The sequence below is a fragment of the Oncorhynchus mykiss genome, chromosome 8, assembly GCF_057628025.1.
Source record: "Oncorhynchus mykiss isolate SJ-2025 chromosome 8, ASM5762802v1, whole genome shotgun sequence".
Taxonomy (NCBI): domain Eukaryota; kingdom Metazoa; phylum Chordata; class Actinopteri; order Salmoniformes; family Salmonidae; genus Oncorhynchus; species Oncorhynchus mykiss.
Window position 1 is genome coordinate 74,894,008 of NC_143029.1, and position 25,618 is coordinate 74,919,625.

General features: G+C 42.5%; 1 protein-coding gene across 1 annotated transcript in view; it reads right to left on the minus strand.

Moving 5' to 3' along the window:
* The window catches only part of LOC110530977 (epidermal growth factor receptor), an 86,120-nt gene that overhangs the window by 44,729 nt on the left and 15,773 nt on the right, over positions 1-25,618 (minus strand). Inside the window, exon 2 of the mRNA XM_090182576.1 lies at positions 984-1,135. Coding sequence (XP_090038702.1) covers positions 984-1,135 — 152 coding nt within the window. The remainder of the gene's footprint in view (positions 1-983; positions 1,136-25,618) is intronic.

Here is a 25,618-nt window from a genome sequence, read left to right on the forward strand (position 1 = left end):
TTGAAACGCCTGTCAACAAAACTGCAGACACAGACCGTGAGGTTAAAACTTACAAAAGTACTTGAGGCTTGTGAACAAGCGAATGATTCGGTGGCACTCTATCTGAGCCTCTCTCCTGTGTCACCACCATGCTCGATGCTATGTACAAGGACCGCTACTTCGATGCAAACAAGAAACAGGGTTAACGTGAAATGTTACATACACAGCTGGACCAGAGGGAAACAGTGACAGTGCGCACCGGGGAAAGGAGCCATGGACAGACAGAGCTGAAACTTCACATGTATGATGAAATCCTGGTTGCGAATGAAACGAACAAATTAACAACAAAACAGCACAGCAAGTAAGTGAAAAAATTCGGTTTTGATTATGTTTTACTGGTAATGGGGACATACGTAAATGGCAACAAAATAACTTTTTGGTCAGTGTGCGTGCGTGTGTTTGTGTAACCTTTAACTAGGCAAGTCCGTTATTTATAATGACGACCTACTCCAGCCAAACCCGGACGACGCTGGGCAAAGTGTGCACCGCCCTATGGGACTCCCAATCACGGCCAATGTGATACAGCCTGGATTCGAACCAGGGACTGCAGTGACGCCTCTTGCACTGAGATGCAGTGCCTTAGACCGCTGTGTCCATGTGTGTGTGTATTAACTATTTAACTGTACTAGAATGCTTAAAAGGCCGCAAAAATGTTTAATATCGGTTATCAGTTTCGTTTGATTTATTTATTGGCAAGGAAAATATCGGATAACGGTATCAGCCAAAAATGAAATATCGGTGTATCACTAATGTCTGTAGGTTAAAGCAAGCTTGTAAGGTGTTTTAAGCAGCTGTTATGTACATGTTTTTATCATCCAGTATTGCTTTCTCCAGACAAATGTGTTCCTGACCTGTAGCCTGGTATCTCTTATGGTCATTGTCCATAGGACGTGATAAGACCGCACAAACAGATCTGGTACCAGGCTAGCATTCCTTCATCTTACCCTGAGGAAAGACAGATCATGGTCGTCCTCCATGTATGTGACCTCCAGGTTCTCCAGGACCACGGTGCAGTTGCTGTAGGTCTTGACCATGTTCAGGTAGTGGTCCTCTTTTGACCCAAGCAGGCTGAACCGGTTAGTGACACCCTGGCACACTGTGGATGAAGAGTGAGGAGATGATGATCCAGGAAAGTAGACGAGAACATCAGAGCGTCAACTTGAATTTCACAAGGAACATTTAGAGTTAGTAGGCCCACTCATATAAAAAAAAGTTGGTGAGGTGGCCAGAACAAATATGCCCGTTGTCAAAATATTGCTGCCTTGATCTACACTGAGTGTACAAAACATTAGGAATTCCATGACAGACTGACCAGGTGAATCCAGGTGAAAGCTATGATCCCTTATTGATGTCGCTTGTTAAATCCACTTAAAATCAATGATGGGAAGAAGACGGGTTAAAGAAGGATTTTTAAGCCTTGAGACAATTGAGACATGGATTGTGTATGTGTGCCATTCAGAGGCTAAATGGGAAAGACAAAATATTTAAGTGCCTTTGAACAGGGTATGGTAGTAGGTGCCAGGTGTACCAGTTTGAGTGTGTCAAGAATTGAAACGCTGCTGGGTTTTTCACGCTCAACAGTTTTCCGTGTGTTTCAAGAATGGTCTACCACCCAAAGGATATCCAACCAACTTGATAACTGTGGGAAGCATTAGAGTCAACATGGGCCAGCATCCCTGTGGAACGTTTGACACCTTGTAGAGTCCATGCCCCGGCGAACTGAGGCTGTTCTGAGGGCGAAAGGGGTGCAATCCAATATTAGGAAGGTATTCCTAATGTTTTGTACACTCAGTGTATACAGGAAAAATCTAAGCTACCAAGCCCACATACATGGCTAGTGCTAATCATCATGCAGTCTCTGCTCAAATTCATATTGGCATACCCAACACAACGAAGGACTCCCACTCTGTTTCTCTTTGGCTTCTCTTAGGTATCACACATGTTTAGTATATTTGTTTGTAAGTGTGCACAGTCATCATTTGGCTCATTCAGATGCATTAAATAGCTGATCTGGATTCAATCTACAATGGGAACTCGATCCCTACAATGCTAGTGCTTACTCATGAGTCGCAGTGAGCTCTGAGCTGGCTGGCTGTATTTATCTTGGCTCAGACTCTTTCCACTGCTATTCAGGCTAGTTCAACAAAGCCTAGCGACTCTGCGCCATGTCATCTCTGCAGAAATGTTGGAGTTAATATTCACACTCACACACACACACACACGTTATTCATGGGGTCTATTATCTATTCCACTCATCTCCCTGTCACTAGGAAGAATAGTGGCAGCATTAATGTTAATCGATCCATAAATACTGCATCTTCTGAAGTTTAGACAGGTTTTCCAGTTAGATAACAGGGATTATTTAAGGAATTCCTGGAAATGAAAGCCGGAGCCATTTTGCATGATAACTCCCATTCTTGGCACGAATCAACAAACTTCTCAGGATCCTCCCAGTGTTGTTGATGCATGTGTGTATGCAACAACAGCTATTAAGCCTTTCAGCGAGCTACTCCAACAAACGCCTACGACAAATCCAGGGGTTTTCAAACTGGGGTACTGCAGTTGGTCTGCAAATGATTATTATTTATTTTAATTTAAAAAAATTGACTTTTTATGTGAACAACATTTATTTTAGGAATATCACTAGCTGCAACAGAATAGCACTGTGGGTACCATTTTCATGTCTCTGCATCCAGTAAGAAGGAAGTTAGAGGTAGTTTCAAAAGCCCAAACTAACTAGCGTCAGTGCAATGACTGGAAGTTTACAGGAACAGTTAGCATGCTAGCTGTTCCGGTTCATCTGACTCTGGGGAAGTAGATACATGGCTTCATGGCCAAAATATTGAACTATACCTTTAATATGGAAGAAATTACAGTCATTGGAGCTAATTACAGGGTTTGTTTTCTGTATAGACGGGATGGGAAAACTGTTTTTAAGTGTCAACTTAAATGACCAAAACCAGATAGAGAGCATGCAGAAAGGATATTGAACAATATATATTTTTTAATAAGCTTTACAACAGCAACATTTTCTCTACACTGCCAAGATAGCCTATAAGCTAAAAGGTATGTTAGAGTTTACACTTCCTCTTCCAATGAACTGTTGGCAGTTCAAAATAATTCAAATCTATCTACAAAATCTATTAATTTTAAAATGTTGACTACTTATACTTGCCATTATCATTCACCTGATAAGACGAGATGTGATAAATATTATTTTTTTCTAACATATGATGGGAGTCCCAGGTTTTCCTGAGCAGGGGTCACTGGGCAAGAAAAGTTTGAAAACCGCTGCTCTAATCTACAATTACAAAAACGGGTTTGACTAAGCCAATGCAGTGAGACACTATTGAAGATACAGAGGAAGACGAGAGGATCCTTTACAGAGTAGTAGAAGCTGACTGAGGCGATCTGGAGGAAACAGGTTCTGTCTGTCTGTCCCTTGAGCTGGTCTGACAGGTTGTTGTGACTGACAATGTGAACCAGGGGAACATCACATTTTATTTGTCACATGCTTTGTAAACAACAGGTGTGGACTAACAGTGAAATGCTTACTTAGAGGTCCTTTTCCAACAATGCAGAATTAAAGATTTAGAAGATGTTTTTCAAATAGAAATAGTGACATGAGGAATAAATACACAGTGAAAAACAAATAACAACAAAGAGTAAAAATAACATGGCTATATACAGGGAGTAACAATACCGAGTCGATGTGCTGAGGTAGTTATGTAAAGTCACTAGGTAACAGGGGCGGCAGGTAGCCTAGTGGTTAGAGCGTCGGGACAGTAACCGAAAGGTTTCTGGATCGAATCCCCGAGCTGACAAGGTAAAAAATGTCATTCTGCCCCTGAACATGACATTTTATTTGTCACATGCTTTGTAAATAAGAATTTGTTCTTAACTGACTTGCCCAGTTAAATAAAGGTTAAGTTAAAAATGTAAAAACCAGTGAGCTGAAATAAGTGGGGGCTTTACCTAGCAGAGACTTGTAGATAACCTGTAGCCAGTGGGTTTGGCGACGTGTATGAAGCGAGGGCCAACCAACGAGAGCGTACAGGTCGCAATGGTGGGTAGTGTATGGGGCTTTGGTGACAAAACGGATGGCACTGTTTGAAGCAACATCTCAAGACATCAGTCAGGAAGTTCAAGCTTGGTCGCAAATGGGTCTTCCAAATGGACAATGACCCCAAGCATACTTCCATAGTTGTAGAAAATGGCTTCTGAAAAAGCATATGCAAGCAAGGAGGCCTACAAACCTGACAGTTACCCCAGCTCTGTCAGGAGGAATGGGCCAAAATTCACCCAACTTATTGTGGGAAACTTGTGGAAGGCAACCTGAAACGTTTGACCCAAGTTAAACAATTTTAAAGGCAATGCTACCAAATACGAATTGAGTGTATAGTAAACTTCTGACCCATTGGGAATGTGATAAAAATAAATAAAAAGCTGAAATAAATCATTCTCTCAACCATTATTCTGACATTTCACATTCTTAAAATAAAGTGGTGATCCTAACTGACCTAAGACAGGGAATTTTAACTAGGATTAAAAGTCAGGAATTGTGAAAAACTGAGTTCAAATGTATTTGGCTAAGGTGAATGTAAACTTACGACTTCAACTAAGTATAAAAAGTAAAAGTAAGAATTTAAAAAAAATCCTTATTAATGAATAGCCAGGGTCACACTCCAACACTCAGACATAATTTAAAAACAAAGCATTTGTGTTTAGTGAGTCCGCCAGATCAGAGGCAGTAGGGATGACCAGGGATGTTCTCTTGATACTGTAAGTGTGGCAATTGGACCATTTTCTGTCCTGCTAAGCATTTGAAATGTAACAAGTACTTTTGGGTGTCAGGTAAAATGTATGGAGTAAAAGGTTTTCTTTAGGAATGTAGTGAAGTAAAAGTAGTCAAAATATAAATAGTACAGACCCCCCAAAAAACTACTAAAGTAGTACTTTAAAGTATTTTTATTGAAGTACTTTACACCACTGGCAAAACCCATTAAGCGCTATGATGAATCTGGCTCTCATGAGAACCCCACAGGAAAGGAAGACCCAGAATTCATTAGAGTTACCAGCCTCAGAAATTGTAGACACATCTCAACATCAACTGTTCAGAGGAGACTGCATTAATCAGGCCTTCATGGTTGAATTGCTGCAAAGAAACCACTGCTAAAGGAAAGCAATAAGAAAAAGAGACTTGATTGGGCCAAGAAACACGAGCAATGGACATTAGACTGGTGGAAATCTGTCCTTAGGTCTGATGAGTCCAAATTTGAGATTTTTGCTTCCAACCACCGTGTCTTTGTGAGACGCAGAGTAGGTGAACGGATGATCTCCGCATGTGTGGTTTCCACTGTGAAGCATGGAGGAGGAGGTATGATGGTGTGAGGGTGCTTTGCTGGTGACACTGTCAATGATTTATTTAGAATTCAAGGCACACTTGACCAGCATGGCTACCACAGCATTCTGCAGCGATACGCCATCCCATCTGGTTTGCGCTTAGTGGGACTTAAGAGGGCTGATATAAATACTATACATGCCAGTCTCTCTTGGCTAAGAGTTGAGGAGAAACTGACTGCATCACTTCTTTTTATAAAAAACATGAATGTGTTGAAAATCCCAAATTGTTTGCATAGTTGACACACACACTTATGCCACCAGGGGTCTTTTCATAGTCCCCAAATCCAGAACAAATTCAAGAAAACGTACAATATTATATAGATTCCTTATTGCATGGAACTTCCTTCCATCTCATATTGCTCAAATAAACAGCAAACCTGGTTTCAAAAAACAGATAAAGCAACACCTCGCGGCACAACGCCTCTCTCCTATTTGACATAGATAGTTTGTGTGTATGCATTGATATGTAGGCTATGTGTGCCTTTTTTTTTTAAATGTATGTAGTTCTGTCCTTGAGCTGTTCTTGTCTAATGATGTTCTGTAATATGTCATTCTGTATTATGTTTCATGTTTTGTGTGGACCCCAGGAAGAGTAGCTGCTGCTTTTGCAACAGCTAATGGAGATCCTAATAAAATACCTAACAAATCGCTCTGCCAAAACTATGGTCTTTATTGAGCAACAGTGACACTGACTCACTTTAAATTCTGGTGATTTTGTCCCTGGTGTCAGAATATGAGCTTTGGGACAAAGAGGGGATTTATTTTCCTCCTATTTCAGTCAGTCTTGTTGTTGTAATTTTCCTAGGAATACAGTACATTCCTAAACATGCCTGGTCTAGACAGCAAAGCCACAACAGCTCCACAACTCAAGCAGTAGCCTCAGCATAAAACACATCTTACTAGCACAACAGTTTGCTGTCGTACACTGACATTTTCATTTACAAGAATGGAAGAAATAAACATATCATCAGGATTATTTTCTTAACGCCTGTCCTCTTTCCAATTGTATTTTTTATGTCATTTTTTGGGTGGTCTTTGTTTTTTTTATTTAACAATAAAACAAAATAAGTGATGAAATAAACTAAACAAATAAGTGAAAGTAGATTCTATACTGTTGTAGCTGTAAAGACTGACAATATTCTGGGTATGATGCCATTGAACTTGATAATGAAACTGGAAACACAAATGTCAAAGTACAATCAAAGTCTGCTTATTTATGGTACACCTCACTTGTTTGTTATTGCTCCCTGTCGTGATCAGTTGAGATGGGCTAGCCTGGAACCAGATCTGTTTATGCTGTCCTGCCAATTAATCTGGTCATTGTCTCACCAAAAACATAAGCGCTGGCAAGACAGCACAAACAGATCTGGGCTAGAGATGGGCCCAATCAGAGAAAGTGTATAGGACATGAACAGCTGTGTTCTTCTGTGAAGACATTAAGTTCTAGTTCTCATTAACATGTCCCTGAAGGGACACCCTGAAATGTACCCTTACCATCCACGCCACTGGCCTGGCTAAGGATGCCACCCAAAATGCACCCTATTCCCTTTATAGTGCACTAATCTGGTCAAAAGTAGTGCACTAAATAAAGGGTATAGGTTGTAATTTGGTACGCACACTAATTAACACACTGACACCGTGGCAACAGAGGCAGAACCTAAACACCCTAACGCCTAGCAACAGAGGCCGACTTACAATGCTACTGCAGCAAGCTCTTCTTTTATAATTAGGAGAGGCATAATGTGAGATTTAATTAATTTAATTAACTCAATTAAGACTGACTTAAAGGCTGAAAAGGAATAAACAAAAGATGTCATCACAACCTGTCTATACACAGTAAGAGGAAATTGTATAAACATATTATCTTGACATCATATATCGTCATAAGGAGACATAACATATTGGTCAGGGAGGTGACCATAAGCAGTATTTACAATATTTACAATATCAGACTAAGCATTCAGCTACAATCAGGCCTAAAACTTGACCCCGTGTCTTATCAATGTAACCTTTCTTTCAGTGAGAGATGATCTATTGAAGAATTCAAATGAAATATGAGCAAAGGTCAAAAGTTATTGTTTACAATAAAAACACCTGAGGCCTGGTTGGCTGTAAAGTGGCACATTCAGTCTGAAGAAAACACTACACAAGGCAGTTGCACAATAAGCCATGTTAAACATTGTACTGTATCTGCTTGTGCGTGTGTTGTGTGTGTGTATAATATTACACAGTGCCTTCGGAAAAGTATTCAGACCCCTTGACTTTTTCCACATTTTGTTATGTTACAGCCTTATTCTAAAATTGATAAAAAAATAAAAATCCAGCAAACATATTAAAAATAAATAACAGATACCTTATTTACATAAGTATTCAGACCCTTTGCTATGAGACTTGAAATTGAGCTCAGGTGCATCCTGTTTCCATTGATCATCCTTGATGCTTCTACAACTTGATTGGAGTCCACCTGTGGTAAATTCAATTGATTGGACATGATTTGGAAAGGCACACACATGTCTATATATAAAAAGGTCCCACAGTTGACAGAGCATGTCAGAGCAAAAACCAAGCCATGAGGTTGAAGGAATTGTCCGTAGAGCTCCGAGACAGGATTGTGTCGAGGCACAGCTCTGGGGAAGGGTAACAAAACATGTATGCACCATTGAAAGTCCCCAAGAACACAGTGGCCTCAATCATTCTTAAATTGCAGAATTTTGGAACTACCAAGACTCTTCCTAGAGCTGGCTGCTCAGCCAAACTGAGCAATCGGGGGAGAAGGGCCTTGGTCAGGGAGGTGACCATGAACCCTATGGTCACTCTGACAGAGCTCCAGAGTTCCCCTGTGGAGATGGGAGAACCTTCCAGAAGGACAACCATCTCTGCAGCACTCCACCAATCGGGCCTTTATGGTGAAGTGTCCAGACGGAAACCACTCCTCAGTAAAAGGTGCTTAGAGTTTGCCAAAAGGCAAAGAAACATGATTCTCTGGTCTGATGAAACTAAGATAGAACTCTTCGGCCTGAATGCCAAGCGTCACATCTGGAGGAAACCTGGCACCATCCAGTGAAGCATGGTGGTGGCAGCATCATGCTGTGGGGATGTTTTTCAGTGGCAGGGACTGGGAGACTTGTCAGGATCAAGGAAAATATTAGTGGAGCAAAGTACAGAGAGATCCCGATCAAACATCTCTGGATAGACCTGAAAATAGCTGTGTGGTGACGCTCCCCATCCAACCTGACAGAGCTTGAGAGGATCTGCAGAGAAGAATGGGAGAAACTCCCCAAATACAGGTGTGCCAAGCTTGTAGCGTCATACCCAAGAAGACTCGAGGCTGTAATTGCTGTCAAAGGTACTTCAACAAAGTACTGAGTAAAGGGTCTGAATACTTATGTAAATGTTTTTGCCTTGTCATGATGGGGTATTGTGTTTAGATTGAGGTAAAAAAGCTATTGAAACAATTGTAGAATGAGGCTGTAATCTATATATGTATGCATGTGTATATGTGTGTGTGTGTGTTTGTGTGTGTGTGTACAAGCCATTGTAAACATTACACTGTATTTAATTTAAATCAACAGTTTTATGGCAGTCAGACCCAGGGCTCAGCGGTGCTCTAAAAGACCTGATATGACACTGTGCCACGACAAGGAGAAACAAAAACTAAGGCGCATCTGAAATGGCACCCTATCCCTATATAGAGCACTTCCTTTGACCAGGGTCTACAGGGTTCTTGTCAAAAATAGGAAATCGGAAATATAATGCCCTTTCAGACGTAGCCTTAGTCCTTTTAGTGGCCTGGCTGCTGAGGTTAGAATAACAGCAAGACCGAACCGGCACGCACACACTCATATTTAACAGCGATCCAACCATTTATAATGAATAACAGATCCTTCATTGAAAAATGGGTTTTGTGCAAGTGCTTTTTGTACACGCATCTGAGAAGCATTAAAATTCCTTGGACACAGCCCTAGTTAGATATTATTCCATTACAATCCTTCATGAGAACTGATTGACGAAATAGCTTATCAAGAATCTACAAGAAACCTGAAGGGAAATGTCAACGGAAACTACAAGTCAAACATGATAGTCCATGTCTTCAGTCACACCTGCTGTCACCAAGAAAGACAGTACTGTCACTCTACATAAGGTGCACAGGGAGTGGTTGATGAGTAAGTCAATGGGACGTGTGAGGAGAGTTTGTGAGATTGTTAAAACGCTTCAGTGATTGCTTCACTTCCTCTCTCCCAGCTGTGGTGGTGTCACTAAGTATGTACAGACGCCAAGGAGAAGCATACAGGGTGTGGCGGCTCTGGCAAGTCTCCACAACCTCTACCTTTTTGTTTGCGTGTGTGTGTGTGTGTGTGTGTGTGTGAGAGAGAGATGCAATGAGGTAGGTAACACCCTGTTTCATAGACCCAGGTGTACAGAACATTCCCTGGAGCGCCCTGTATTGCAATGGTCATTAGTCATCTGAGCTTCTTGCAATGTGCAGTCAGAAATCTGGCTTTTGATGTTTGCTCACTGGACAAGTGTTAGAACTCAAGGGTGTGAGAACAGGTTTCTGTTTCTGAAGGCATCAGATCTTTAAGCTGCAGGAAATTGAATGAGGTTCCTACTTCATCTCCAAAAGTTAGCATATATATCATATTGTCATTAAAAGACGTTACTAGTGTGTTTGCAGGGAACCTCTGTATGCCTGTCAGGGTGAGGGATTTGTCCACGTTTAATTTTGTATCAATAATTGCTCTCATTTTACCAAAGCAAACTGTAAACAATATTCATATTATGCCAACTGATTTGTACTAATGTATCTATAACCTATCTTCATTAAAGGTCATGATGATTGAAAGCCCATTCTACTGGGGACAATAACCTTGTTCCCTTCCCCTCATTTACTACCTGCAATTCAATTACACTGCAGCCAGAGTCTGATAATTATATTAGTTAAGTTTTACTCATCATTAAAGGGGAGTGGCAATGTTAATTGATACTCTTGTTTATATTCCTCCATGAAGAAAGAATCCCAGCAAAGCATTTTGTATAACCCAACCACCATTGTCTTCCTCTCTTCATTACAAATCACTGCCAAACTAATGTCCTTAGTATCAGCTCCTTGCGGGTGCAGTATCAGCTCCTTGCGGGTGCAGTATCAGCTCCTTGCGGGTGCAGTATCAGCTCCTTGCGGGTGCAGTGCACTGCCTCAGGTTTCCATCCATATCCCCAGATTCAATGGAAGCATAATCACAAAGGCCCCCTATCAGAGAGGGAGGAAAAAAATAAAGCACTTCCTCCATACTTCCTGTGCATTGAGCACACACTTCCTCCTCTCCTCCTTTCTGATTGGCTGATGTTGACGAGGGGGTGAGAGATAAGTCCCGATATGATTCTAAAAGATAATACTTTTGTTTTCCAGTTACCAATGCAGTTGTGGGATCATTTAAAACATTCATTCTGAGAAGTACCCTACGCAGGCCTACTGTGCATGAGTAAAGACAGTTGGAGAAAACCTCCTCCTAACCTCCTGTTCTTTTTACTGTGAGGCCAGAGGTACACGCCATTTTCCTCTACGTGAGAAATGCATGCAGCATCAATTCCTTTGAGAAAACAACTTCTCTCAGAAGAAAAGGGCCCACAAGGGGAGTGGAGGGGGGCGGATATCCCTCCTCCATACACACGCAAGCACTCCCACACGCGTGCGTGCGTGCGTACCCCCCCACCCCCCCCACACACACAATGGATGGCTGCAACTACACAGCAGGACCCTCTGAATTGTCTCAGGAAATGTCTTCTTTGCATGGGGTCAGTCCCGTCAGAGAGAGCTATGCTGAGATGTGAGCTACAATACTATGCTAACCCAGATGCTGCATGGGTTGTTGTCTCAAGGGGGCCAGGAGAATGTTCTAGATCTGAGCTATAGAGAAAGGAAGGTGATTTAACCAACCCAGCCAGATGTTGAAGAGCCACTGAGCCTGAAGCTGTGTTTCATACTGTAATGAGAGAGCGGGATATCTGCCTGTATCCCTCAGGGTTGCACAGAGGACAAAACACCAGCCCAGCTGTGGAGCACAAGACAAGCAAACACCAGTGATTGCTGTGAATGACCGATAATCCTTCCAAACTGTGTTCAGTTTAAATGACGTACGTCTATCTGGAGAGCAGATCGAGTCCTCTGTTAGAACACAACTCCATGGCTTCTCACCGGGAGAGCTCTTAACAGTTGATCGAGTCCTCTGTTAGAACACAACTCCATGACTTCTCACCAGGAGAGCTCTTAACAGTTGATCGAGTCCTCTGTTAGAACACAACTCCATGACTTCTCACCGGGAGAGCTCTTAACAGTTGATCGAGTCCTCTGTTAGAACACAACTCCATGACTTCTCACCGGGAGAGCTCTTAACAGTTGATCGAGTCCTCTGTTAGAAAACAACTCCATGACTTCTCACCAGGAGAGCTCTTAACAGTTGATCGAGTCCTCTGTTAGAACACAACTCCATGACTTCTCACCGGGAGAGCTCTTAACAGTTGATCGAGTCCTCCGTTAGAACACAACTCCATGACTTCTCACCGGGAGAGCTCTTAACAGTTGATCGAGTCCTCCGTTAGAACACAACTCCATGGCTTCTCACCGGGAGAGCTCTTAACAGTTGATCGAGTCCTCTGTTAGAACACAACTCCATGGCTTCTCACCGGGAGAGCTCTTAACAGTTGATCGAGTCCTCTGTTAGAACACAACTCCATGACTTCTCACCGGGAGAGCTCTTAACAGTTGATCGAGTCCTCCGTTAGAACACAACTCCATGACTTCTCACCGGGAGAGCTCTTAACAGTTGATCGAGTCCTCCGTTAGAACACAACTCCATGGCTTCTCACCGGGAGAGATCTTAACAGTTGGAGCTGAAAGTAAACGCCTTTGAAAATGGAGTCTTCTTAGCGGCTTGGTCCTTTAGAAGCTGAATGAAAAGAGACCAAATAAAGGCCAAAAGGCTCATGTTTATCCCAGTTGGAGAGGGTTTCTGTGCTAACAGAGTGTTCTCTAACATAACTGAGACACTCCAGATATCTGCAGCAAAAAGGGTCAGTCGTGTGTTTATTCTGTGACCTTGTGGTGGAATGCTGGATGTAAGTTCCTTACAAACACACAGGAATAGACCCAGTCACTCTGCACTCCGGCACACAGCACACACAACGTTGCTCGTAAGTCGCAACACTAACCAAGGGGCTCCTGATATTGTATATCTACACCACTCCCCACAAACATTCTGCCAAAGATGCCACATCAGATAGTTTCAGTCATGTCAGTGCCTCTCTTGGCTATGACTTAACTGGGGAAGCTTGCCAATAGACATGTAGGTTTGGCTTATACAGAGCTGCAGGTTGATATTGAATAAGCATGTATCAATCATGTAACGACTGAACATACAAGAAACTCTTTTCATGGCAGTCAAGTCGGTGATCCCTTGAATTGCCACAGTGATCCCTGGTCACACAACAGACACTTGTTATTAATTTATTTGAACTATCAATGGTGCATTCCCTGCTCCTAGTGATGCCCTTTTGTGGTCACAGAAAGAGGTATTATAGATCTGAAAATAACCAAGTAAAAGTGTCAATTTAACACCAAAACAATGTCTTTTGGCTTGCTTCCATACATATCTGCACCAGTGTCACTCCACACAGATGTCCCATATACAGTAGAGCAGCACTATAGAAACCTTATAATCATTAAACACACCAGTCATAAACAAAACCATACTTGGCACTATCTGTTGACTGTTTTTATATCTCAATGCATCCCACCAGTCACCCAACACTCAAAACTCCTATTCCCCAACCTCCTATCCTCTGTCCCCTTTAACGTCCAATAATCTACCCACCAGCCTCCTTAAACATTCAACAGTCTGCCCACTTCCTCCTCTACTTCTTTCACTCCAGACATTCTCCCCATTGTCCCACTTTAAACTCAAGACATTTTACCCCGTCACCCCCCTACTCTCCCCCATCCACTGCTAACACTATCCTCCTCTTCAGCAATCCCACAGGAAGTCAGTTAGAGGAAGACTGGAGAGAGAGTGGGTGGGTCGGCTGGCAGAGAGGCCGGCAAGACAAACACACGGCTGCCTGCTAACTCACTGACGCACGCACGCACGCACGCACACACACACACACACATAACAAAGAGGTAGGTCTCCTTTTATTTACCAACGCTCTTAGAGAACCATGCCTGTTAAAGGAGGGGGGAAAATGACAACCACAGGCAGTAAAAACTACACATTTACCACATCATTCCAGCAGGAAAAAGGCGCAGTAATTCAGGATTCCCCTTCTGACACCCTATAGGTTGGCCTGAGTAGCCTTCCCAAAGCCGTCCCGGCTCAGAGTGGAGCAGTACACAGCACAGAGAAGGAGGCGGAGCTCTTCCTCAACATAATCTGAGGATACAGGAGATAAAGACAATGGTTGCCACTTATCAAACCTACACTGAAAGCTACAGTTAAGTCAAGGTAGTCAGTCAGTGCTACAGGTGTAGGATCTTAATTTGAGCCAATTTGCTACAGCAGGAAAACAATCTTGCAGCAACAGGAAATGTGAATTATTATGTGGATTGTAATTAAAAATGTACAGTTTTGTAGGGGTTGATACATTTTGCGAAAGGGAAGATCAAGTCTGAAATTACAAACTTTTGAAGCCTTTTTAAACCTCAAATACACTAGAGGTTTTAAAATGTCCTGCATTGCAGGAAAGGTCTCCTGCAACAGGGTGATCAAATGAAGATCCTACATCATCTGTAGTGAGTAGAACCTAAACTTTCTCAACTTTTAAATGGGACAGAGTAGTATGAAAACAGTCTATACTAGGGATGCTTGGAGGGAGGCGATATCAGGGATCCCACTATATTTCTCCCAGTACTGCTCCTGTGTGATTCCAACCACTTCCCAGCTACTGCCTTAGTCATTTCCCTATTAACTCACCCTATGTCGATCTGGACTCACACATCAGGCAGTTGCCCTACAAGGGTTCCCATAAAAAGACATAGGCCTTTTCTAAAAGAGACTGAGGTGTTAGTTCTTAAGTAGCATTGTGTTGCTCAGCTCTTACTCACTGTCAGTTTCCCCTGGTTAAGGCATTAGGCAGACTGAGGTCCTCTCCTATAACCTCCTACTGGGGGGGGGGGGCTTCAGCTTGTTAATAATCCTTAAGAGTATTTAGAAAACAATCCCCTCTCTGGAAATGATGTGGGCAATATAACATGAAACCTGACTGACATTAAACGTCGTAACACTTCCTTAATGTGAAAAGCCGCTCTACAGAAACGGCAGCTCGTATGTCTTCTAACGTTAGATCCGGTGGCGTGTGATGATCATCTGTGTGACAAAAAGACATATCACACATGGATGGTAACGGAAGCCAAAACGATGCCATTGGCTGTTTGAAGTGATCATGGCAGCGGAGCTGGGGACAGTTTATTCAAAGCCGACCCCTCATCTCACTGGATACAAAGCAGTGCTATTGGCAGGCACCTCAGGACCGCAGTGCTGAGCACTGGCTGTCTTGCGTCAGTCAAAGGGTCTGGGGCTTGGCGGCCAGGAAATCCTTCTCCTATCAGGGTGCACTGCACTCACTTCTGAGCACTAGGGCCCTGGCTCACAGTCAGAATGGGTGAGACATGCTCTATACTACAGATATACACACAGACCAATTATAAGAGTGGGTAGCTAGGGAGAAGATATGAGGAACTTGGTTCTATGTCACAATTGTTTGGCTAAAATGGCTAAAACGCATCCAACCAATAGCATCACAGCATTCTTTTTGAAAGATGGGAGTATTGGATCTAACTCCTCTCAGCAGATGCAATGATGTTTCTTGTTAAAAATGTTGGATGTCTAACTTTCCAGTTCTAGGTATTGTTGGTGCCAAAACTTCACAACACAGAACAAGGGGTAATTTGACATGGGAGAACATCACATCCTTTCTCTAAATGCCTGCGATCTAAAGACTATCCATTGCTTGCAAAACAACAAACGTTAGCGTTTGCCTCAGAGTTGAAAACGAAACAGGGAAAAATGACTCACAAACTCCCATGACCCAACATATTATTCTCGCTTCGCTGCCAAATGAGAATGCTGCTTGGCTTTCTTCACATGCCTCATGCTTGACTATTTGAAAGCAATCTAACTTGCTGTGTTGCTCTTTGACCCCTTAAACCAATTTAAGCTTATTCTAATCTTTGGGGCAATATTCTGTGTGGGTGATTATTACTGTGTATGCCCACGGTGGATAATACCTTAATAATACCCAGCGTGACAAGTACATTCATATTAAAAATTCAGAGACTCTCAAGCATAATCAGTTCAGAGTGAGACGGTCGGTACAGTGAACAGAAGTCTACTGGGCTCATCCTATTGGAATCAGTCCAACTTGCACTCTGGGGTATTTCCATCTATCATTGAAACCACCATAAACCTAGAACGAATCGTTTCTACTAGACCGGTAGCAGATTTTTCAATAATATTTCAACAATACCTCTGCTCTAGAGGACTCATTATGCTATAACGTCATGCAGTGTATGGGATGAAATACACATGGCCTAATATGCTAATGTAAACCAGGTCTCTCAAATAGATTTGATCATCTCAACAAAACTAACCTGGATAAATAAAAGTTTAATTGGAAGTAGCCTAGCATTGTACGGTCAAGGAATGAGAAAATGAATCATGCCCTACTCTACAGATGATATCTATTGACACTGACCGGTATCTATTCTCTAACATCAAGTTAGAGACATCAAGAGATAAACTTCACCATGCTATTGATAGTTAATGCAATACCAGTATCTCAAGGTAAACAAACAAATAACAGATCATCTCTCTGCTACTGATAGTGAACGATGATAACCACTAAATATCAACAAGCAGATCCTCCCCGTAGTAAACAACTGTGGAAGATAAAACATTGTTCCATAGACGAGATGCCTCCCCACTGGGCACACACGTCAATACAACACCTATTCCCTGTTGGTTCATTGAAATGATGTGGAAACAACATTGATGTGAGCTTGTAAAGGCTGAACTGGAGGTTGCCTAAACAGCAAACTGTTACCATGGTTACCCCATGGAAGTGATGTTTTATATTTTCCCAAAATTATGCGTTCTCAGTTTTATTTTTCCTGGTTTAAGTTTTTGGAGGGTTTTTCACTCTCAAAATTACAACTGTTCATAGAGAAACAACGAAATTAGACGTTCTGAATTGGTCTGGAAGATTTAGATTTTTGGGGGGTGATTCCCCTTTAATTGCGCATCTGGCCTATTAATTGTGCTTGTAGTGTGCCGTCTAATGTGCCGGTCTAGTGATGGTTCTGCATTGCTGCTGCTCTTTTCATGGCAAAGTTTGAAATAACAAATAATACCTACCCTACAATCATGTCTGTAATCATGTCTGCTACCCTACAATCATGTCTGTAACTCATACAGGGCTAGGCCCTATGTCATCAGGTGCAATGTCTGTAATTTCCTCCCCAATAACATACAGTAGACCTAAGTAAGGGTTTACCAGTTCCCTCCAACAAATGTTGTACTCATATTGTAGTTTTAACATCATGTACGTGCACATTAGTTAGTATTTATATAGTAGTTATAGTGTAGGCTGTTAATACAAAGCTTTAGTGACACTATGTAATGTTGCTTGCTTTATGCCGAAATGTTTTATCAGACAGGTACATCAGGTAAAATCGGGATATTTCAGCCTTATTATCTGAAACATTGACCCATCTAAGTGCATTCTCTGGTGCCCATAAATATCAGTTAAGGAACTGGCCTTTCTCCCCTGTTGACATAGGGCTAAATCCCAGTGTCTAAAAGTGATGTCTACATAGCCCATTAACACCCCAGAAGATACTGTATACAAGCCAGTGTCACAGCAGACACTAACGCAGTGGAGAAAGAACCTTTTAACGGGGTTGTGCTTCCCACAGAGATGGAGCTATACATTCAGGGTCTGTCTGTGTTTATGGATCCGAGGCTAGATGCATTTAGCTTCCCTCTCTTTCCTCCCACTTCTCTCTATCTCCCGCTCTCTTACTCTCTGCACTCACTCTCTCACTAAATTGCTCCCTCTCCCTCTAGCATATAATAAGTGCATTGGAACTTGTAACAAACAAACAAGACAGCACTCTGTAGATGTCTGTAGTCTGTAGATGTCTGTAGTCTGTAGATGTCTGTAGTCTGTAGATGTCTGTAGTCTGTAGATGTTACAGACTGACCAGCCGGCCCGTTGAGTAAAGATTGTAGATGTTACAGACTGACCAGCCGGCCCATTGAGTAAAGATTGTAGATGTTACAGACTGACCAGCCGGCCCGTTGAGTAAAGATTGTAGATGTTACAGACTGACCAGCCGGCCCATTGAGTAAAGATTGTAGATGTTACAGACTGACCAGCCGGCCCGTTGAGTAAAGATTGTAGATGTTACAGACTGACCAGCCGGCCCATTGAGTAAAGATTGTAGATGTTACAGACTGACCAGCCGGCCCATTGAGTAAAGATTGTAGATGTTACAGACTGACCAGCCGGCCCATTGAGTAAAGATTGTAGATGTTACAGACAGACCAGCCGGCCCATTGAGTAAAGATTGTAGATGTTACAGACAGACCAGCCGGCCCATTGAGTAAAGATTGTAGATGTTACAGACTGACCAGCCGGCCCATTGAGTAAAGATTGTAGATGTTACAGACAGACCAGCCGGCCCATTGAGTAAAGATTGTAGATGTTACAGACAGACCAGCCGGCCCATTGAGTAAAGATTGTAGATGTTACAGACAGACCAGCCGGCCCATTGAGTAAAGATTGTAGATGTTACAGACTGACCAGACGGCCCATTGAGTAAAGATTGTAGATGTTACAGACTGACCAGCCGGCCCATTGAGTAAAGATTGTAGATGTTACAGACTGACCAGCCGGCCCATTGAGTAAAGATTGTAGATGTTACAGACAGACCAGCGTAAAGCTCCTGTTGAGTAAAGCTCTTGGTACCTTGTGTGTGTTTAGTGAATCCAGCCCACAGAATGAGTCATGTCAAAAGAGGCTGTTGATCAGGAGCCAGGGGGATAACACACATAGCCTACAAACACACAAATCGGCATTGCTCTGTCTGTAGGCCTAAAGCATGCATGACTTCACAATGTAGTCAAAGGCCGATGTTTTTCAGATTTTTGTGTTAAATGCTCTACAACAACGTTTGTGTCCAACAAGCTTTCTCTACCCTTAACCTTGTTCTGAACACATCCAAAACAAAGGTCATGTGGTTTGGTAAGAAGAATGCCCCTCTCCCCACAGGTGTGGTCACCTCACACAAGTACTTGGGAGTATGGCTAGACGGTACACTGTCCTTCTCTTAGCACACAAGCTGCAGGCTAAAGCTAAATCTGGACTTGGTTTCCTCTATCGTAATCACTCCTTTTTCAGTCCAACTGCCAAACTAACCCTGATTCAGATGACCATCCTACCCATCCTAGATTACGGAGACATAATTTATAGATCGGCAGGTAAGGGTGCTCTCGAGCGGCTAGATGTTTTTTACCATTCGGCCATCAGATTTGCCACCAATGCTCCTTATAGGACATATCACTGCACTCTATACTCCTCATCTCTGTATACCCGTCGCAAGACCCACTGGTTGATGCTTATTTATAAAACTGGAATGTTAATTTCTCTACCATAAGCCGCCATCAAGGCCCTTTTAGAGAATTTGGCAGTACGTCCAACCGGCCTCACAATCGCAGACTGCAGCTGGCGTTGTGTGGGCGAGCGGTTTGCTGATGTCAACTTTGTGAACAGTGTCCCATGGTGACTGTGGGGTTATGGTATGGGCAGGCATAAGCTACAGACAATGAACACATTTAACATGACAAGATCCTGAGGCATTATCATGCCATTCATCCGCCACCATCGCCTCATGTTGCAGCATGAAAATGCTCAGCATCATGTCGCAAAGATCTGTACACAATTCCTGGAAGCGGGGTTCTATCATGGCCTGCATACTCACCAGACATGTCACCCATTGAGCAAGTTTGGGATGCTCTGGGTCGACGTGTACGACAGTGTGTTCCAGTTCCCGCTAATATCCGGTACCTTTGCAGAGCTATTGAAGAGTGGGACAACATTCCACAGCCCACAATCAACATCCTGATCAAGCTCTATGCGAAGGAGGTTTGTGTCGAGCTGCATGAGGCAAATGGTTGGTCACACCAAATACTGACTGGTTTTCTGATCCACGCTCCTACCTTTTTTTAAAGGTATCTGTGACCAACAGATGCATTTCTGTAGTCCCAGTTATGTGAATATTAAAATATATATATATATATATATATATATTACCTTTATTTAACCAGGTAGGCTAGTTGAGAACATTTACAACTGCGACCTGGCCAAGATAAAGCAAAGCAGTGTGCCACAAACAACAACAGAGTTACACATGGAATAAACAAACATACAGTCAATAATACAATAGAGAAAGTCTATATACAGTGTGTGCAAATGAGGTAGGATAAGGGAGGTAAGGCAATAAATAGGCCATAGTGGTTCAATTATTACAGTATGGCAAATTAAACACTGGGGTGATAGATGTGCCGAAGATGTGTGCAAGTAGCGGTACTGGGGTGCAAAGGAGAAAAATAAATAAATAAATAAATAACAATATGGTGATGAGGTAGTTGGATGGGCTATTTACAGATTGGCTATGTACAGGTACAGTGATCTGTGAGCTGCTCTGACAGCTGGTGCTTAAAGCTAGTGAGCGAGATATGAGTCTCCAGCTTCAGTGATTTTTGCAGTTCGTTCCAGTCATTGGCAGCAGAGAGCTGGAAGGAAAGGTGGCCGAAGAAGGATTTGGCTTTGGGGGTGACCAGTGAAATATACCTGCTGGAGTGCGTTGGCTGTGGGTGCTGCTATGGTGACCAGTGAGCTGAGATAAGGCTGGGCTTTACCTAGCAAAGACTTATAGATAACCTGGAGCCAGTGGGTTTGGCGACGAATATGAAGCGAGGGCCAGTCAACGAGAGCATACAGGTCGCAGTGGTGGGTAGTATATGGGGCTTTGGTGACAAAACGGATGTTACTGTGATAGACTGCATCCAATTTGCTGAGTAGAGTGTTGGAGGCAAATTTGTAAATGATATTGCCGAGGTCAAGGATCGGTAGGATAGTCAGTTTTACGAGGGTATGTTTGGCAGCATGAGTGAAGGATGCTTTGTTGCGAAATGGGAAGCCGATTCTAGATTTAATTTTGGATTGGAGATGCTTAATGTGAGTCTGGAAGGAGAGTTTACAGTCTAACCAGACACCTAGGTATTTGTAGTTGTCCACATATTCTAAGTCAGAACCGTCCAGAGTAGTGATGCTGGACGGGTGGTTGGTGCGTGCAGCGATCGGTTGAAGAGCATGCATTTAGTTTTGCTTGCATTTAAGAGCAGTTGGAGGCCATGGAAGGAGAGTTGTATGGCATTGAAGCACGTCTGGAGGTTAGTTAACACAGTGTCCAAAGAAGGGTCAGAAGTATACAGAATGGTGTCGTCTGCATAGAGGTGGATCAGAGAATCACCAGCAGCAAGAGCGACATCATTGATGTATGCAGAGAAAAGAGTCGGCCCGAGAATTGAACCCTGTGACACCCCTATAGAGACTGCCAGAGGTCCGGACAACAGGCCCTCTGATTTGACACACTGAACTCTATCTGAGAAGTAGTTGGTGAACCAGGTGAGGCAGTCATTTGAGAAACCAAGGCTGTTGAGTCTGACAATAAGAATATGGTGATTGTCAGAGTCGAAAGCCTTGGCCAGGTCGATGAATACAGCTGCACAGTATTGTGTCTTATCGATGGCGGTTATGATATCGTTTAGGACCTTGAGCATGGCTGAGGTGCACCCGTGACGAGCTCGGAAACCAGATTACATATCGGAGAAGGTACGGTAGGATTCGAAATGTTAACTTGGCTTTCGAAGACCTTAGAAAGGCAGGGTAGGATAGATATAGGTCTGTAGCAGTTTGGGTCTAGAGTGTCTCCTCCTTTGAAGAGGGGGATGACCGCGGCAGCTATCCAATCTTTGGGGATCTCAGACAATACGAAAGAGAGGTTGAACAAGCTAGTAATAGGGGTTGCAACAATTTCTGTGAATAATTTTTAGGAAGAGAGGGTCCAGATTGTCTAGCCCAGCTGTTTTGTAGGGGTCCAGATTTTGCAGCTCTTTCAGAACATCAGCTATCTGGATTTGGGTGAAGGAGAAATGGTGGAGGCTTGGGCAAGTTGCAGTGAGGGGTGCAGGGATGTTGACCGGGGTCAGGGTAGCCAGGTGGAAAGCATGGCCAGCCATAGAAAAATGCTTATTGAAATTCTCAATTATCATGGATTTATCAGTGGTGACAATGTTTCCTAGCCTCAGTGCAGTAGGCAGCTGGGAGGAGGTGCTCTTATTCTCCATGGACTTTACAGTGTCCCAGAACTTTTTGGAGTTAGTGCTACAGGATGCAAATTTCTGTTTGAAAAAGCTAGCCTTTGCTTTCCTAACTGCCTGTGTATATTGGTTCCTAACTTCCCTGAAAAGTTGCATATCGCGGGGGCTATTCGATGCTAATGCAGTACGCCACAGGATGTTTTTGTGATGGTCAAGGGCAGTCAGGTCTGGAGTGAACCAAGGGTTATATCTGTTCCTGGTTCTACATTTTTTGAATGGGGCATGCTTATTTAAGATGGTGAGGAAAGCACTTTTAAAGAACAACCAGGTGTCCTCCACTGACGGAATGAGGTCAATAACCTTCCACGATACCCAGGCCATGTTGATTAGAAAGGCCTGCTCACTGAAGTGTTTTAGTGAGCGTTTGACATTGATGAGCAGTGGTCGCTTGACAGCAGACCCATTATGGACTCAGGCAATGAGCAGTGATGCTGAGATCCTGGTTGAAGACAGCAGAGGTGTATTTGGACGGCAGGGTGGTTAGGATGATATCTATGAGGGTCCCCGTGTTTACGGATTTGGGGTTGTACCTGGTGGGTTCATTGATAATTTGTGTGAGATTGATCAAGCTTAGATTGTAGGATGGCCGGGGTTTTAAGCATGTCCCAGTTTAGGTCACCTAGCAGCACGAGCTCTGAAGATAGATGGGGGGCAATCAATTCGCATATGGTGTCCAGGGCACAGCTGGGGGCAGAGGGTGGTCTATAGCAAGTGACAATGGTAAGAAACTTGTTTCTGGAGAGGTGGATTTTTAAAAGTAGAAGCTCAAAATTGTTTGGGCACAGACCTGGATAGTAAGACAGAAATCCATGGATTAGGGCCTAACAAATGTATTTCAATTGACTGATTTCCTTATATGAACTGTAAATCAGTAAAATCTTTGAAATTGTTGCATGTTGCGTTTATATTTTTGTTCAGTATACTAACCTTACCTCTTTTTCTAAACCTAACCTTAGCGGGCAGTTTCTTATCAACAGATAGCTTGTTGATTGTATGACTAGCTTGTTGATTGTATTGTATTGAACATCTACATAAGGACTAATCAGACTATCCAAATAAAGTGTGACTAATACTTACAGTACTTTATTTTTTACAGATAGAAATAACACCATTCTCTATGCACTCTAATTAACAACTTGATAAGAGCTATTGATAAGGGCTAGGTAAATTAGTCTGTTTGGAAAAGGGAATTATAAATGACACTTGTTTTAGATTTATTTTACCTTATAATCATTGGAGAGAAAAAAAACTGTCATATGGCAGCAAACTGAAGCAGTACAATTTATTAACTGCAGGGATGCGAACTGCTGAGGGCCCAGAAAGGTGACTGAAACATGCAAAAAAAATCCCTGCGAGGGAGAAATGCATGTTTTAACTAATTAAACAACAAAGAATATGATCTACATGATCAGTCTCTGTGTGTAAAATAAAAAGTGGTTCATGTGAACCTAACTCAGAGCTAAAAAATGTAAAGAAAGAAATCCAATGTTATTTGTTGCCTAGACTTTACTGCAAATGACAAAGTCTTGAGAAAAAAAAACAATACACTAATATTGCAGTTAGCCATGACAGCCTTTATAATAGAATGCTTGTGACCACACACATAAATATTGCACTTGGGAAAAAAACATCTTAAAGTAGAAATAGAATGAGACAAACAGGCATTCTATTTTTTGCTCTATTATAGTTACAGCACGTGAAGTCCGCTTCATCACCTTCTCACCCGGTCTCCGTGGTCAGGCTTCTCACCTAACGTCACCTCCTCGTTATCGTTCAGGAGATGCGCTGCTGTATGTAACTGACGCGCTGCCTTTCCAGAGCGCGCGCTGATGCTGTAACTAGTAAATTGGTTGTCTCTTCTTTCTTCACTCGCATGCTGCGCTGTATTCTGTTGTATGTAAACGTTGGCTGAGCCTTGGATACTGCCAGTATTGCTCCAAATGCGCATCACTCGTTCGCTTACAGCCAGTAGTGATCTTAATTTGGTTCCTCTTTAAATGCCGTGACAGTCGTGTGGTTGTTGCTGTGGATCATTATTAACATATTAGTATTCAGACGCCTTGACTTTTTCAAAAAAAAATCCCCACATTTTGTTACGTTACAGCCTTATTCTAATTTTTATTTTATTTTTTATTATTTCCCCTCATCAATCTACACACAATACCCCATAATTACAAATCAAAAACAGATTTTTTGAAATGTTTGCAAATCTATTCAAAATTCAAAACTGAAATATTACATTTAAATAAGTATTCAGACTAGAGGTCTACCGATTATGATTTTTCGAAGCAGATACCGATACCGATTATTGGAGGACCAAAAAAGCTGATACCGATTAATTGGCCGATTTAAAAAATAAAAAATAAAAAAAATAATATTTGTAATAATGACAATTACAACAACACTGAATGAACACTTATTTTAACTTAATATAATACATCGATAAAATCAATTTAGCCTCAAATAAATAATGAAACATGTTCAATTTGGTTTAAATAATCAAAAACAAAGTGTTGGAGAAGAAAGTAAAAGTGCAATATGTGCTATGTAAGAAAGCTAACGTTTCAGTTCCTTGCTCAGAACATGAGAACATATGAAAGCTGGTGATTCTTATTCTTCAATATTCACAGGTAAGAAGTTTTAGGTTGTAGTTATTATAGGAATTACAGGACTATTTCCCTCTATACCATTTGTATTTCATTAACCTTTGACTATTGGATGTTCTTATAGGCCCTTTAGTATTGCCAGTGTAACAGTATAGCTTCCGTCCCTCTCCTCGCTCCTCCCTGAGCTCAAACCAGCAACACAACGACAACATCCACCATCGAAGCAGCGTTACCCATGCAGAGCAAGGGGAACAACTACTAGAAGGCTCAGAGCGAGTGACATTTGAAACGCTATTATGTTGCAAGATTGGATCCCCGAGCTGACAAGGTGAAAACCTGTCTTTCTGCCCCTGAACAAGGCAGTTAACCCACCGTACCTAGGCCGCCATTGAAAATAAGAATGTGTTCTTAACTGACTTGTCTAGTTAAATAAAGGTATAAAAAAATATATATAAAAAAATTGGCAAATCGGCGGCCCAAAATACCGATTTCCGATTGTTATGAAAACTTGAAATCGGCCCAAATTAATCGGCCCAAATTAATCGGCCATTCCAATGACTTGGTCGATCTCTAATTCAGACCCTTTACTCAGTACTTTGTTGAAGCACCTTTGGAAGCAATTACAGCCTCGTATTTGGGGAGTTTCTCCCAATCTTCTCCGCAGATCCTCTCAAGCTCTGTCAGGTTGGATGGGGAGCGTCGCTGCACAGCTATTTTCAGATCTCTCCAGAGCTTTTCGATCAGCTTCAAATCCGGGCTGGCCGGGCTACTCAAGGACATTCAGAGACTTGTCCCGAAGACACTCCTGCGTTGTCTCGGCTGTGTGCTTATGGTCTTTGTCCTGTTGGAAGGTGAACCTTCGCCCCGATCTGAGTTCCTGAGCGCTCTGGAGCAGGTTTTCATCAAGGATCTCTCTGTACTTTGCTCCGTTCATCTTTCCCTCAATCCTGACTAGTCTCCGAGTACCTGCCGCTGAAAAACATCCCCACAGCAAGATCCTGCCACCGCCATGCTTCATCTTAGGGATGGTGCCAGGTTTCCTCCAGACGTGTCACTTGGCATTCAGGCCAAAGAGTT